Source organism: Diabrotica virgifera, chromosome 4 (genome assembly GCF_917563875.1).
Source record: "Diabrotica virgifera virgifera chromosome 4, PGI_DIABVI_V3a".
Taxonomy (NCBI): Eukaryota; Metazoa; Arthropoda; class Insecta; order Coleoptera; family Chrysomelidae; genus Diabrotica; species Diabrotica virgifera.
The window spans coordinates 96,468,201-96,484,784 of record NC_065446.1 but is presented as its reverse complement, the minus strand read 5'-3'; the positions used below and the strand labels follow the sequence as shown (position 1 = coordinate 96,484,784).

The 16,584-nt window shown below is 34.2% G+C and overlaps 1 protein-coding gene across 2 annotated transcripts in view; it reads right to left on the bottom strand.

Annotated features, from left to right (window-relative positions):
- Positions 1-5,797, bottom strand: part of LOC114332263 (histone-lysine N-methyltransferase, H3 lysine-79 specific) — a 76,351-nt gene extending 70,554 nt beyond the window's left edge. The window contains exon 1 of one of the 2 annotated variants that reach the window (XM_028282027.2): positions 5,432-5,797. In XM_028282027.2, the coding sequence (XP_028137828.1) occupies positions 5,432-5,482 (51 nt within the window). In that variant the 5' untranslated portion in view covers positions 5,483-5,797. Of the gene's footprint in view, positions 1-5,247 lie in introns of both variants that reach the window. The other variant, XM_028282026.2, reaches the window with a different exon arrangement.
- Positions 5,798-16,584: the final 10,787 nt, after the last annotated feature.

Genomic DNA, 16,584 nt, shown 5'->3' with positions numbered 1-16,584 from the left:
ATTATTTTCTCAGTAATTTTAAATGGAACACCCTGTATTTTATATCACTATTGAAAAGTACCATTACCGTACTTTAATTTTTAGATAACATTCCCTATGTCTAAATTTATTAGTTTTCAGTATATTTTCGAGATAAATAAATAAATAAATAAATAAATAAATAAATTTTCATTTTTCAATGGACCAGTAGCGTGGCCACCCAAATCACCAGAATTTAATAAACTGGACTGATTTTTTTGTGGTTATGTTAATAATGAAGTTTATAAAATACCTCCAACAACAAGGGATGGGATGAAAAATAGAATACAAAGTGTATTTCGATGTGGTAATTTACAAATGCTCCGTAGAGTAAGTAGCTCATTCAATGATCGTTTTTAGGCGTACATAAATGTGTTAGGAGATAATTTTGAACACCGTATGTAATTAAATATTAAAAATATTTTATTAAAAGTAGCTTCTAATTTTTTCAAACATGTTTTTTTGCAAAATGTATTACTGATAAATTATGTTTCGTTCTTTATTTGTTACATTGTTACATTTACATACAAAAGTAGTGTTTAATTGTCTTCACAAAATATTGTATTTTGTGTTTTTTTGTAAAATTTATTACTAATTTTCTTTGTTTATTTGTTGCATTTACATAAAAAGATAGTTTTTAATTGTTTCAAAAATGTTGCATGTAGTGGTTGTGTTTTTGTTTGTAAAATGTACAGTCCAACCCGCTTATTGGAATAGCCTTCGTGCCAAGCAAAAATATTCCTATAACCGGGATATTCTAATACCCGATCATTGATGGCTGGTAGAAATAAGTGTACCTACTGAATAGACCTACATAATAATTGTACATACTATGTATGTACCTACATCTACATTATGTTTATATGGTTTTAGGTCCTTTTATGTCAATGATACAGCAGTGTAACTTATTTTATTAAAAAACCAAATTACATTTTCTGTGCATAAATCCATTAATATGCATGAAATGTGTGCAATATGTAAACATGTATATATTATCTTATTTAAAATGCATACGCCAAAATTACTTCTCATTTTTTTTTGAAAAATCTTTAAGTTATACAAATTAGAAAAAATTACATTGAATTGGCCCTCCAGAAATCTTCTTATAATATTACAAAGGTTAGGACTTGCCAAATTGGATGAAATATCCACAAAACGGAAAAAATCTTCATCTTTTGCCTCATTTTTTGCTTTAATATTGAGTTGGGTGGTTTCATTGTTTTGTTATAAATCTTCAGTATCTTCGAAAAGGGATAAATTATGGTCAAAAGAAACAACTCTTAAAAATATTGGTCCTTTATTTTGTGGAATTCTGTGTTTTGATGAATTGGCAGGCAAAGGATTGTTAAAATATTCAAACTCATGTTGGGTTTATGGGTTTATGGACAGGGCGGTTATCAATAAAAGTGAACATTTCTATTCTTGTCTGCCATTGTACTGTGGAAGTCAATAAACCATTAACCAATAAAATTTATAACTGTAATGAGGTGGGTCCCAATAGAAATTTTTACAAGTTTTGTGAGACAAGTAAAAGTAGGTATTTTATGGCCTGTTGTATTTGGTAAAAGGGTCTAACTGGTGCCTAATAAAGTATTTATTTCTGAAACATATAATAAACCAGACATAATTTTAATTTTTTTGAAAAACATGAATAAAAAGTTGTTCCTCCACTTGAATAATATTCGATTAAGCAATATTAATTCATTAAAACGTATTCCTATAAGCGGATAAATTTATTAAGGAGTAAATAGAAACGTTGCGGGACCTCAAATTTCTATTCCTTAAACCGGGATATTCCTATAACCGGTACTCTAATAAGCGGGTATGACTGTATTACTAATAAATTATTTTTATTTCTTTATTTGCTACAGTGTTACATTGATTACCGGATTGATAATCAGTAATCTTCAATTGTCAATTCAGTCATGGCTTACTTAAAATTTAGATAAATTTAAACACCTAAAATAATTTGCTCTGAAAAATGAAAATATCTCGAAAACTAATAAATTTGGGCATAGTGAATGTTATATAAAAATTAAGTATGTTAATGTTACTTTTCAATAATGATATAAAATACAGGGTGTTCCATTTAACATTACTGAGAAAATAATGTACTTGCGTTTTGACTCGCCCTGTATTTGATATAAAGAAAATTAGCAATATCAATAATTTTTAAAAATTTTGACAATAAATAAAAAATATGGCATTAATAAACCATTGCTGTTGTGCTTATTTTTATTTATACAGGGAGTTGAACTTGTTACAATTTTCATACAAAATTGGTTATAACTTTGTAAATATCCTGTATAACATTACAAACCTTTATATTTTTGTGATGGAGAATTTAACAAGATTTCGAATATAAAATAAAATATAGGGTGTTCCATTTAAAAAAACATAAGTTAGGTCTGCCACTGTGTTATCGAACACCTTGTAACATTCGAACTAATTTTGTAATGTGAAGCTCAAAGGTGGCTAACATTTTTGTTATTAACTTTTATTGCTATCTATTACTATAGCGGAGCTATTGAGCTTTACCCTACTAATCAATCACTCTGTATACCATAAAAACTAATTTTCTTCTATCTATATTGCCAATAACTTAAAACATACAACCTTTTAATAGTAAAACAGGTAAAATAATTAACACAGAAAGTGTAAAATGGTTGTTAGGCGAGTTACAACCTTTTTCTACAAAGAATCATGTTTAATCTCAATCAAACTCAAGATTTTCAATAGTTACTTAATAAAATTACAAAATATAAGTCTCACAGTAATCCCTTATTATGTTATAAATATCATATCGCATTAGTGTAAAAGTCTAATCATTTTGCTACAGATTTTTAAAAATTCATGTTTTCGTTTTTTGTCTTTCCTGTAAAATCGCTAAAAATGAGTTACAACTTTGTTCGATGTGGGTGTCGATATGTCCCAAGTACTGCAGCTTTACGGCCTTTCACGATGTTGACTAAATCTGCTGTAGTGTTCATCCTCCGTAGTACTTCTACTTTGGTGACTTTGTCTGTCCATGGTATCTTCAGGATCCTTCTGTACAACCATAGCTCAAAAGCCTGAAGTTTCGATAGAGTTTCTGCCTTCAATGTCCACATTTCTACTCCGTGTAGAAGCACTGAGTACACGTAACATTTAAGGAGCCGTATTTTTGTTTTTAGTGTGAGGTCATGGCTCTTGAACACAGAGCTCATAGTCAAGAATACACTTTTTGCCTTTCCGATGCGGCATCTAATCTCTTTGAGTATTGTCCCACGACTCATTGATTATAGTTCCCAAGTAGTTATATTGTGAGACACATTAGATAGATAGAATTTATTCATCCACAAAGTTTACACAATTCTTACAAAAAATGTATAAATCATATCGGACTAGTCAAAGTTTTAGTCCAACAGAGTACAATATATAGTAAAAATACATATGATTAAAATAAAACAATGATTACCATAAAATAAATAAGAAATAAAAGTTACAAATAAAAATTTAGAACTGTTGTTGCAAATATGTTAAAAATTTAAAAATCCATCAATACTGTAGAATGTGTTGTCCATTAAAAATGAATACAAAGTTTGGCGAAAACCTTTATGTAAAGAATTACTGAGAGTTAATATATTGACTATTTTATTGTAACATTTTATTCCAATATATTCAGGTGCATGTTGGGATACACCTAATCTAGAAAAAGGTTGTCGAAAATTTGATTTACCTCTAGTATCATGTGAGTGAATGTCCTCATTTCTGTCAAACTTAAGCTTGTTTTCCTCAATGTGCAATATTAATTGGAAAATTAAAAGGCTAGGTAGTGTTAAAATATTAGACTTCTTAAATAGTGGCTTGCAACTATCCGAAAATGGAACGCCATACACACTTCTTAAAACTTTCTTTTGAGCTATAAATGCCCGTTCAAAATGAGATGAGCAACCCCAAAATATTAAGCCATACTGAAGTACAGACTGGACTAAACTAAAGTAAATCATTCGCAATATATCAAATGAGACAGTTTCTCTTAAATTACGCATTATATAGCTACATGTACTTAACTTTGCTGATACATGATTCACGTGAGTTTCCCATGTAAGTTTATGATCTAGGGCAGCGGTTCTCAACCACCATGGCGAGACACACTGGTGTGCCGGACGAACCTATCAGGTGTGTCGCAAGATTTACGATTCCAATATTTTTATTTATATTTTTTTACTTGTTATAATATACCAATCATGCATTCAACCATTTTTTTAACTATTAGATATATACCATGTTATACCAATCAATAAAGTGCCAATCTGTAATTGTTTCCTCTCTAACTGTTTTTAAAACGTAACCGAAATAACTTGCCTTATGAATAGTTGCGCAAAGCGGGAGATCTTGTTTACTGTACTTACCTATCACTAGCAAAAATTTGTACATATAAGGGTGTCGCGAATCTGTAAGGAGTATGTTAGTGCGTCGCTGAGTAAAAAAGGTTGAGAACCGCTGATCTAGGGTTACCCCCAAAAATTTCGTTGTAGTATAACTTTCTACTGATTTGCCATCCACATGTAAATAAAAGTCGGAATTTGGAGTTAGGTTTTTTGATAAGAAACGCATAAAATGTGTTTTTGTTACGTTGAGCTTGAGTCCATTATTTTTACAATATGTGCATTCAATTCTCATTTGGTTCACATACAGATTTGCTCTAGTTATGTTTTGCTAGCTGATGATCATTAGCTTGGTTTTGCTGGTGTTTATATCTAGTCCATATGTTCTACTTGTTTCCGTTATTTTGTTCATTAAGTTTTGCAGCCCTTCTATGGTATTGGAAAACACTATTGTATCATCTGCATACCGCAGGTTACTGAGCTTGATTCCATTGACGTTTGTCCTATGCATTGATGATTACAGGATCAGGATCACTGATTTGTGTGTTTGACACATATGTAAACATTGAGTTGCTTCTTTTAGAAATGCAAAATTAGTTGAATACATTGCTCTACTCTATAGGCTTTAGATGCCTGCATATTCGAAGGCAAAAACGTTTTGTTTTTCCCACTAAAAATTCTGGGAAGATGTATGGCATCTTCCCAGAATTTTTATGAATAATCTTTTTTGAGAACGATTTCCGGAGTGGAAATCGAAACGCCCAACATTAGTTAATTACCAAAAAATTACATACCATCTTACATCCTAAGTTTTTACTTTAATCCTAAACTTTTTTAAACATTGTAAAAAACAACTTACTTCATTAATTTCAACCCATGTCGAATCAATTTTATTAGTTAACTTTCTATTTTCATCTTTAAATCTCTCTTGTAATTGAGACATTTTAAATTAAGGGGCAGAACGTCTGTATTATCACAATAAATTGTAACTTTAATAAACTAAAACATCAACTAAAACCAACAGCAAAACAAGTTTAGCATACCATAATCTTTGTCTTTGCCAACGGTTTTTCAAAATTTAAAACATATGACATATATGCACTGACAAGTTGAATGACAAATGCTTCGAGAGGCAGAACCCTTCCAGAACACAGTAATTTTAGTCATGCTATGTGCTATCCTTGTCTGTTTCATAGTTCAATTATTATCTCTTTTTTTATAACCAAATTTTCTCTTTTCTTTAAAGTTTAAACCATGCAATTAAAAGCACTAAACTTAAATTAGGTTATTTATAAGCACGTTACAAGTTACATGCAGACAATTTTACAACTATTCTATTTCTTATCCGTTCTTTTCTGTTTTTTTTTCATAGCATTTTGAAGCTGCGGTTAAAACTCGCCCTGATGGAATACAATGTTGCCTAATTTACTGTTCCGTTCCGTCACAAATCGTCTGTCATTCAAGTCATTCTGTCAAAAACAAATTTGGTTTTGTTTTCAAAGTTCTATTTTGTTTTGATCTGTTTTGTTGAAGTTCTATTTTCTATTTGGTTCTATTTTTTAGTCATGAAGTTAAGTAGTATCGTGGGATATTTGAAGTTCTTGGGTACTGAAAATTCAAGAAGTTTTAAACTCTAGTCATCTTATTTTGGCTGCAAAAATAGAGGAAAGTTCTGAGCATACCATCAAAATATAATATGGTTTATTCCTTCAGTAAGGTCCAATCCCCACGAAATTAAAGGAACCCTATCTTTCACAAATGGCATGAGCATTAGCCAAATGTTATGTTCTTGTAAAGCAGAAAATAGTGGAAAATGTAAACATGTCTCTACTCTTGTTAAATGTAAGTATAAGGTATTGTAACAAAATAATTATTGACCTACCCTCGTATACCAGCTCCCGTCTCGGGACAGACAGAACACTATCGATGTTTCGAGATACGCCGATGCAGCGCCGATGACGTGCAAGCGGTCACATGGACATAGCTGGAGATATATAGATATTTCTGGAATATCTGTATCGCATATATAAATAGGACATATTTGTAAATAGAGTTAGTCTTAAGCTAAAGTTTGTAAAGTAAACTTGTATAAATAAAAAATAAAGTCGTATATAAATTACGAACCGCTAGTTTTATTGTAATTAGAAGTAATTACACTGATAACCGCTACAGTGGTGTTAACGGTGTGGAGTGTAAATAAATGAAAAGTGAAAAAAAAGACTTTTGAACTTTATTCGTCGAGAATAATCGGAGTGCGTTAATTGTTCGGTATTCGGAAAGACTTTTAAAAGACTTTTGAACTTTATTCGTCGTTAATAATTGAAGTGCGTTGATTGTTCGGTATTCGGAAAGACTTAGACATTTTGAAAAGTACGTGTGTGCCGACCAAAGATGTTGCTACAAGAACTGACCATAAAACAGCTCCGTGAACAATTAGAAGAGTACGAATTAGACAGCAGTGGGTGCAAGATAGTCCTACAAGCACGACTCAAGGATGTCCTCACGAAGAACGGAGATGACCCAGAGACGTTCCACTTCCAGTCAGCAGAACAAGTAATCTTATCGAAATTAAAAACTGTTTCTGAAACGATCGACGAGACTTCTCAAAAGATTGATGAAACTAGTAGAAAAAGCGACGAGAAATTCGAAAATGTTGCTAAAAAATTTGACGAGACTTCTCAAGTAATTAAAGAAGTTAGTAGACAGAATAACGAGAAACTTGAAGAAGTTAGTAGACAGAACAACGAGAAATTTGAAAGTGTTTCTCAAAAGATCGATGAAACTTCTAGAAAAAGCGACGAGAAATTTGAAAGTGTTTCTCAAGTAATTAAAGACGTTTGTAGACAGAATGACGAGAAATTTGAAGAAGTTTCTAGAACATTCGATAAGATGCAGAAAAGTGTAGAGACCGTAGAAGAAAAGATCAAACAACTAGAGAGCATGATAACCGATACAAAAGTACAACCATCAGTTAATGCAGCAGCGTTAGATCCTTTAGTGAAAGATGAACTACCGAGAGACGAAACGTCGCATAATATGAGATTCAAATTACCACCATTTGATGGAAAGTCCTCTTGGTCCATATATCTTAGACAGTTTGAAGCTATTGCGACCGCCAATCATTGGACCGAACAAGAAAAGGCTGTTTCCTTGACTGCTGCTTTACGAGGTGATGCTGCAGATATATTAAGGTCAATTCCCAAGGGTCAAGAAAATTGTTACCAGACCTTGTTCACTCGTCTAGAAAAACGCTATGGAGATGCCCATCTACAACAAGTATACAAAGCACAACTGCGAAGTAGAAGTCAACGAGCAAGTGAGAATCTGCAAGAATTTGAAGCAGATGTGGCTCGTGTGGTGCGGTTGGCTTATCCAGAGGTGCCAGACAGCGTTTTAGAAGAAATTGCAGTAGATACCTTCGTCAATGGGCTGAAAGATAATGAACTACAGAAAGCTTTACGACTAGCAAGACCGAAAGTTTTAGATGAAGCACTTGCTATTGCATTGGAACACGAAACGGCTAGTCAAACTTCACGAGGCCATAGAGTAAGAACCATTGAAGAAAGTGACGAACACAACGATGAACGTCTGGAGGAAATGATACGGAGAGTATTAAGTAATCAGATGCCAAAGAGACGCGAGCCTAGATGTTGGAATTGTGGAGACGTAGGCCACATTCGTCGTAATTGTAAGAAGATCGTACAGCCGTCGGAAAACTAGAGCGGGTCGACACCAAGGGGCAACTGCCGACCTCGAGAACTAGAGCCCCCATAGTAACTGTCAACCTTACGTCCTCCGGTGGAATCCACAACTTATACATCGAAGGTCGTATCAGTAATAGATGTAGATCATTTTTGGTGGATACAGGTGCAACGAGAACTATCGCACGTCCAGATGTAGTACGAGACCATAATAAATTATCACCTGCAACAGTAAAGCTTAGAACAGCGACTGGTGAGCTAATTAATACATATGGCGAGGCTAATATGTCAGTATCCATTGGCCAGACCACAGTTGAACATCAAGTATTAATTGCCGAGATCTCCGACGAGTTCATATTGGGGATGGACGTACTACGAAAAGTGGGGGCAATATTGGATGTTCAAAATGGAGTTCTCAGGATCAACGGTGAAGAGTTGCCCTTTCACGACGACAAAGAAGATGTCATCCGCTTACTAACTACATGCGACGTAACCATACCCGGTAATAGTGAGAAAATTCTGATGACCATGCTTGATGGACACTGCCGAGAGGGAAGTTTAAGGATGGTCGAAGATGTAGAAAATGTCGAGTTCCTAACGGCGAAAACTTTGGTAAAAGTTCGAGATGTCATCCCTGTAAGAGTTATGAATTTAAGGGAAACTGCTATTAAGTTAAGTAGAGGAGCTTTGATCGGACAGTGTGTTCCCGTGGCTTCAATTTGCTCTATGAATACCAATGAGAAATCATCAAAGTCAAAGTATCCAAAAGACCTTGTCGAGATGATCATTGAAAGATGCCAAGACCTTGACTATGAACGAACGGAAAAAGTAAGGTCTATGCTGATAGAGTATCAAGATGTTTTTGCTATTGATAAGAAGGATAAGGGCAAAACAAGCATAGTAACGCATAAAATAAATACCGGAGACGCTCAGCCAATCAGACAACGGCCTAGACGACTTCCATTTGCGAAAAGAGATGAAGCCGAAGAGATTATCAAGGATATGGACAAACAAGGGGTAATTGAACCATCGAACAGTCCATGGACATCACCAGTAGTTCTGGTAAAGAAGAAAGATGGTTCAACGCGTTTTTGTATCGACTACCGCCAGCTCAATGCGGTAACAAAAAAAGATAGTTATCCTTTGCCCAGAATAGACGATACATTGGATACTCTCTCCGGTTCTCGTTGGTTTTCCACACTCGATTTAAAAAGTGGATATTGGCAAGTAGACATGGAGCCAGCCGATCGGGAGAAAACCGCATTTTCGATAGGATCAGGGCTTTGGCAGTTTACGGCTATGCCGTTTGGTTTATGTAATGCCCCTGCCACATTTGAAAGATTAATGGAGGCAGTTTTAAGAGGTCTAACATGGAAAACATGCCTGGTTTACTTGGATGATGTAATTGTGGTTGGAAGGTCCTTTGATGAACATGCCAAGAATCTAATAGAAGTCTTTCAACGATTGAGGGCAGCGAACTTGAAGTTAAGTCCGAAGAAATGTCACATGTTTCGACGAGAAGTTAAGTATTTGGGACATATTGTATCGAGTAATGGTGTAACAGCTGATCCCGAAAAGATTGAAGCAATTAAAGATTGGCCAGTACCAAAAGATAAACATGAAATTAGAAGTTTCCTTGGCCTATGTACATATTACCGACGATTTGTCAAAGGATTTGCCAATATCTCCAAGCCCCTAACAAAGTTGACGGAGGAGGGCAAAGAATATACATGGAGTGAAGAGTGCCAAAAAGCTTTCGAACAACTACAAATGGCTCTGATCAGTGCACCGATATTAAGCTACCCGGGACAGGCAGGAAAATTCGTTTTGGATACCGATGCTAGCAACAGTGCTATAGGAGCTGTTCTCTCCCAAATCCAGGACGGACAGGAAAAAGTCATCGCTTATTTCAGCAAAGTCCTGTCGAAACCGGAAAGAAACTATTGCGTTACCAGAAGAGAACTGCTGGGTGTAGTGAAGGCTTGCGAACATTTCCATAAATACTTGTATGGCAGAAAGTTCCTTCTTCGCACCGATCACGCTGCTCTAAAATGGCTCATCCAATTCCGTAATCCAGAGGGCCAGATGGCAAGATGGTTAGAACGATTACAAGAATATGATTACGAGATAGAACACAGGGCCGGAAGAGTTCACTCAAATGCTGATGCCCTTTCGAGACGACCATGCAGTGCGAATTGTAATCACTGTGCCAAATTAGAGGAACGATTTTGCCCCGTGAGACGAACCACCGTAATTAATGAGCAATGGCAGCCCCAACAGTTACAAGACGCCCAAGAAGATGATCCATGTATAAAAAGAGTATTGGATTGGATGCGGCAAGGTGAGAGACCTAGTTGGCAGAACATTAGTGCATGTAGTCCAGAAGTCAAGGCCTACTGGAGCCAATGGAATTGCCTGGTACTAAAAGATGATCTTCTGTACAGAACCTTTGAGAACGATGATGGTACAGAATCTAAGCTTCAGTTAATTGTACCTAAAAGTAAAGTGTCAGAAGTATTGCGTCAGTTGCATGACGGTACATCAGGTGGACACTTTGGTATTACGAAGACTCTGCAAAAGGTTCGAGAACGGTTCTATTGGGTGAACTGTAAAGATGATGTAAGAAGATGGTGCCGAAAATGTGAACCGTGTGCATCCGGTAATGGTCCGGTTGGTAAAAAGAGAGCACCCATGAGACAGTACAATGTTGGAAGTCCTATGGAAAGAGTAGCTATCGACATTGCAGGTCCATTTCCAGAAACCGATGCTGGAAATAAATACATCCTGGTAGCCATGGATTATTTTACAAAATGGACTGAGGCCTATGCATTACCAAATCAAGAAGCTGCTACCGTTGCAGAGGTACTTGTTAAAGAATTCTTTAGCCGATTTGGTGTTCCCTTGGAGATCCACTCCGACCAAGGGCGAAACTTTGAGTCAGCTCTTTTCCAAAACGTTTGTAAATTGATTGGTGCCAATAAGACCAGAACAACACCCCTGCATCCTCAATCAGATGGGATGGTCGAGAGGATGAACCGAACGATGGGTAAACACTTGTCCAAAGTTGTATCTGAACATCAGCGAGATTGGGACCAACACATTCATTTATTCCTGATGGCCTACCGCTCGGCCGTAAATGAAACTACAGGTCAAACACCAACCTGCCTGATGTTGGGTCGTGAAGTTCGGTTGCCCTGCGACCTAGAGTTTGGCTGCGGACCTTCCGAGGAACATGTTGCAGGCGAAGACTACGTTGACCGCCTGAAATTACGAATGAACAACATTCATGAACTTGCCCGACAACACATCCAGATAGCCAGTGACAGAATGAAAGATCAATATGATTCTCGATGCAAGAATGAAAGCTTCGAAGTAGGTGATCTTGTCTGGCTTTATAATCCGCAACGTCGTCGAGGCTTGTGTCCTAAACTGCAAAGACAATGGGAAGGTCCGTATGAAGTTAAGAAGAAAATAAATGACGTAATATATAGAATTAAGAAGTTGCCAAACGGTAAACCAAAAGTTATTCACATAAATCGTCTTGCACCATATGCTGGCTCAAATGAAACAGAAGAAGCACGAGTCCTCCAACAGGAGATGAAAGATGTCGCACAGCCAAGTTTTAATCAATTTATGTCAAATTACGCAGAAAGAAAGAGTGCTAGATTCGGCGTGACCACAGAAGTTCAGCAAAATCTGTTTGGTGTTCCAGAAAACGTCTCTCTAGCCCACTGTGTTGCACAAGACCTCGAGATGACTAAAGGAATCTCGTCCGTATTCAATAGAAAGTTCGGCCGCCTGGACGAGTTAAGGAATCAACAACCTAAAATTGGAAGAGTATTGCGATTGGAAGATGGTCCTCGATCTTTGCTGTATATAGTGACCAGGAAGTCTTATACGGACACGCCAAGCTACGAGAACATATGGCGTGCTCTAACTAATTTGAAGAAAATGGTCTGTAATTATGACATCAAAGATTTGGCTTTACCAAAAATTGGCCATGCAGTAGAAAATCTGGATTGGAAGATTGTGAGAAGCATGCTGGAAGTGATCTTCAGAGAAACTGGCGTACGGATTACTGTGTGTTGCATGAACCCGAAGATGTCATACCCTTCAAAGACAGTAGACTGTTACTTCTTTTCTAGGGGTGTATGCAGAGCTGGAGAATCCTGTAGATTCCGCCATCCTGGGCCATCTAGAGTTGCTGATCGGGACGCTCAGATCTTAAGAGGGGAGCAGTGTAACAAAATAATTATTGACCTACCCTCGTATACCAGCTCCCGTCTCGGGACAGACAGAACACTATCGATGTTTCGAGATACGCCGATGCAGCGCCGATGACGTGCAAGCGGTCACATGGACATAGCTGGAGATATATAGATATTTCTGGAATATCTGTATCGCATATATAAATAGGACATATTTGTAAATAGAGTTAGTCTTAAGCTAAAGTTTGTAAAGTAAACTTGTATAAATAAAAAATAAAGTCGTATATAAATTACGAACCGCTAGTTTTATTGTAATTAGAAGTAATTACACTGATAACCGCTACAGTATGTAAAGTTCCAAAAATAAATGCAATCATGAAAGGAATATTTTTGAAAGATGAAGTTTTCGATCCTAATAGCACTATTAATAATATTTAGAAAATATTAAAATATTACTAAAAGATTTTTAAATCGAAAACTTATTGGTCCATTTCCTTGGTAACACCTCCAAGTCTTCTAAAATTTGCAAGCCAAATGGATGCTGAAGCGTAGAAGACAAGAGGGAATTCAAAAAACTTACAATTCACGACCCCGTCTGTTCAGCTGGTAAATTCCAACAGAAAATGGACCTAGTTACTCGAAGGAGTAAAGACCAATATAAAAATAAAATAAAATTTTTATTTTTAATTCAGTTGCAATGCGAAGGCAAAACAATCTTACTTTTCAATTAGAATACGGAGCGCAGTCCAGTCCCTTGAATTGCAATTTTCGGCTCTTATTAAAAAAAAAATATTTTTTTTTAATATTTTTGATTTTACATTGATATTGTTTTAGGGAAAATGTGAAATTAATGGAACATTCAGTACATGAGTTGAAAAAATGTTAACAGATTGGCAAATGAAGACCATTTTTAATTGATCTAAACATTTATAGAAACAAAGTATATGGTTAATATAAATATTACCTGCCTGAAGTAACTTGGTGTACAAATCAATAGTAACCATAATTTTTATTCCCAGGGCCAGTGAGAAACAATGTGCATTTGATTTCTAAGTGTTCTAAGGAAAGATCTCGTAAGAATAAATAGATCTGTACAATGAAGATTAACCTAATCTGTTTAACCATCGAAATTATTGTATTGTTATAAAAATAAAAAAAGAATGTGTGTGTACTTTGTACGCACGTAAGAAGTTATACTTCTATTATATGATTATATGATTATAAACGAAATTAATATACTTTTTATTTATATTTTATTTAAATATTAAATTAATTTATGCTTACTACTTCTCAAACATTTTTATTAAAACAGTGCCAAAAATTAAAATAATAAAATTATAAAACACACACAAACACATTAAAAATGCCACAAATGATTTCTGAACATTAATTGTCGGAAAATTTTTAACTAAATACGTATTTTCTGAAAATAATATTATATAATAAATATACTTACAATCATAAAATGTATAAAAAAAAATAAAAAAATGAAAGTTTCTATTGGGATTCGAACCAACTTACCACGCGGCTGGTATTTGCGTTGTATTGGGATTCACTCGCATTAAAACTTCGCCACAGAGACAGCTTGTCATTATGTGCGAAGATCGTCTAACTTAACAGATTAACCTTTTGACATTTTTAACTTATGTAAATCAAATTATAGCCATGGGCCTTCTAGGCCTGGAGAGCTAAACTATATAAATCAAATTATTTTGATTTTGAATTGAAATGATTTAGAATTGAAAAAATACAACAAAACATAGAGTAAGAAAACAATATATTAGGTGAATATTGATAGAAATTTTGATGGTAATCAAATTATGTAAATAAAAGTATTACATACTACTTATGTATTTTGGTAGGTTCAAGGTAGGTATCGGAGCCCGTATAACGACTAATAAATTTCGCAATCACTTGCGTCGTGCAAAGTGGCTATGTTCAAATATCATAACAAAATTTGATTAACTATTTATAAAACACTTACCAGTGAAAGATTCTTTAGCTTTGAATAAGCGAGATCTGCGGCACTCATACTAGTCACAGTTTGATGAGCTTTCACATTGGCATGCAACAATCATCTCTTCTATGTAAATAAGTCCAAAAATATAATATGAAAACTATTTAAAAAGGCAGTATAACCATTGACTAACTTTTTGTTTGTTGTTTCTCTTCCTACAAATTTTAAAACGCAACAAGCATACATATATAATTTTTGTCATGTCATTTGAACATCCAATGAGCACAAAGTTATAATGCGCATGCGCCCGGTCGCTAGGTATTACCATATAAAATTTCACCGTCATTACGCCCGTAAAGAAGTATAACTTCAATAAATCTCCATTTCATATTATTTACACTTACATACATTAACCTGGAATTTCATTGTGTCTACATTACTGGCCATAGTCACAAACCTACTCTAGTCTACGGAGGTACTGTCTTTCGCAGATGTGGTAATACCGGGTTTGATACATTATTGCTAAATAAACTTTGTGAATAGTAACTTTTCACAAAATAGACAAAATAGAGTTTTAATAGTTTTTACTGTACTTAAATATTTTTTACATTCAGTAGTAATATATATTACCACTGAATAACATATATTATTATAACTATACATATTATATTTTGTTTTGGTATTTAAATTTACCTAAATATTTATAGAAATATACTATACTAAAATCAAGATGCAGTAGAAATAAACAAACCAAGACACATTAAATGCTACTATAAACACTCCCGAATCATAATTTACAATGTATATACATTGTAAATCCCAAATCATGATTTCCAAAGTTTGTACATTGTGAATTATGATTCGGGAGTGCTCCTAATAGTAGCATTTAACTTGTCTTGGTTTGTTTATTTCTACTGCATCTTAATTTTAAATTTAGTGTAGATGTGGCCATCATAGGACGCTTACTTATAGATGCAATAAAATTATTGGTTTATTTTCATTTTAAATGTTATACTTCCAGTATTGTATGTATTACCTAGTATTAAAACATATATTTTTAATTAAAAATATAAATATCTTATTTTTATAATGAACAACATTAAATTTACTTCTTGCGGGAGTAGAAAAAAGTTATAGTAAATATTTTTAACTCGTTTAGCTTTTGATGATATTTGCCATATGTTTGTGTAAGACATGTTTAACGAGTAGTCTAAGGACATATTATTATACTTTGTTATACAAAATAGACATAAAATTTTGAAACTTTCAGCTTCACTTTTTCATTGTTTCAATATTAAATCCCAAATTTAGACTCTCCACCATTTTCTCATAAAAAAGTATGTTCAGTTTTTACCCCAGGTAGACCGAAACCACCAAAAAATTGATGTTACTTAAGTTTTTAAGTATTAAAAAGTGCGTTTCATCAGATACACAAAATAATAATAAAAACTTTACTATTAAACCAAATTTTTAGTTAAAATAAAAACAAAATGTTTGCTTTCTGTGTAGAGTTACAAAAATAAGTTGAAATGCTATTTAATTTCGTATTATTTCCTGGTGATCCTCTGCCATACTAATTTTACATTGATCTTACATGCAAGCATTTGTAAATTAATTTACCATTAAAGGGCGGCCAAAGGCATATTCATATTAAATGGGTGGTTGTAGTTTTGTATATTTTATTTTGATTTGTATTATTTTTATTTTAGTTTTGTAATATTTTTAAGAACAAATAAAATAATTATAATTATTCTGAACTGTTGTTTCTTTATCAAACTTCTTTTTTTTTTAAAAAGTATCAATAAATCCATATATTTAAATTCAATATAAATGTAAATTTTATAGATAGAATTTACATAAAACAAGAATTTTTAATGAATGTTCGTTCAGTTTATCTATTCTTCTTGTCTTTTTTCCTTATGCCTATTATGGTGTCGGATTATGGTCCGTTGTTTCTTTCACCCATTTTTCTATGCTTTTCTGTTTTTGGCTAGGCTTTTCATTTCTTCTTTCGTTTTGCCTCGTACATGTACTATATCCTCTATTTGATCCCTCCAATTCTTTCGGGGATGTCCTCTTCTCCTTTTTGTTGTGTTTCCCATTTCCAGAATTTTCCTGGCCATCCTTTCTGGTTTCATTCTTATGATATGTTCATACCATTCCAGTTGTTTATTTTGGATGTGATATAATATTGGCTCTATTTCTCTTCTTCATTTCTTATTCTACCCCATTTTCCTGCAATCATTCTTAAGTGTTTCATCTCCATTGCTTCTATTTTTGACTCATGTTTCTTCTGTATTGTCCAATTTTCGCCTTGCATAGGTTATTAC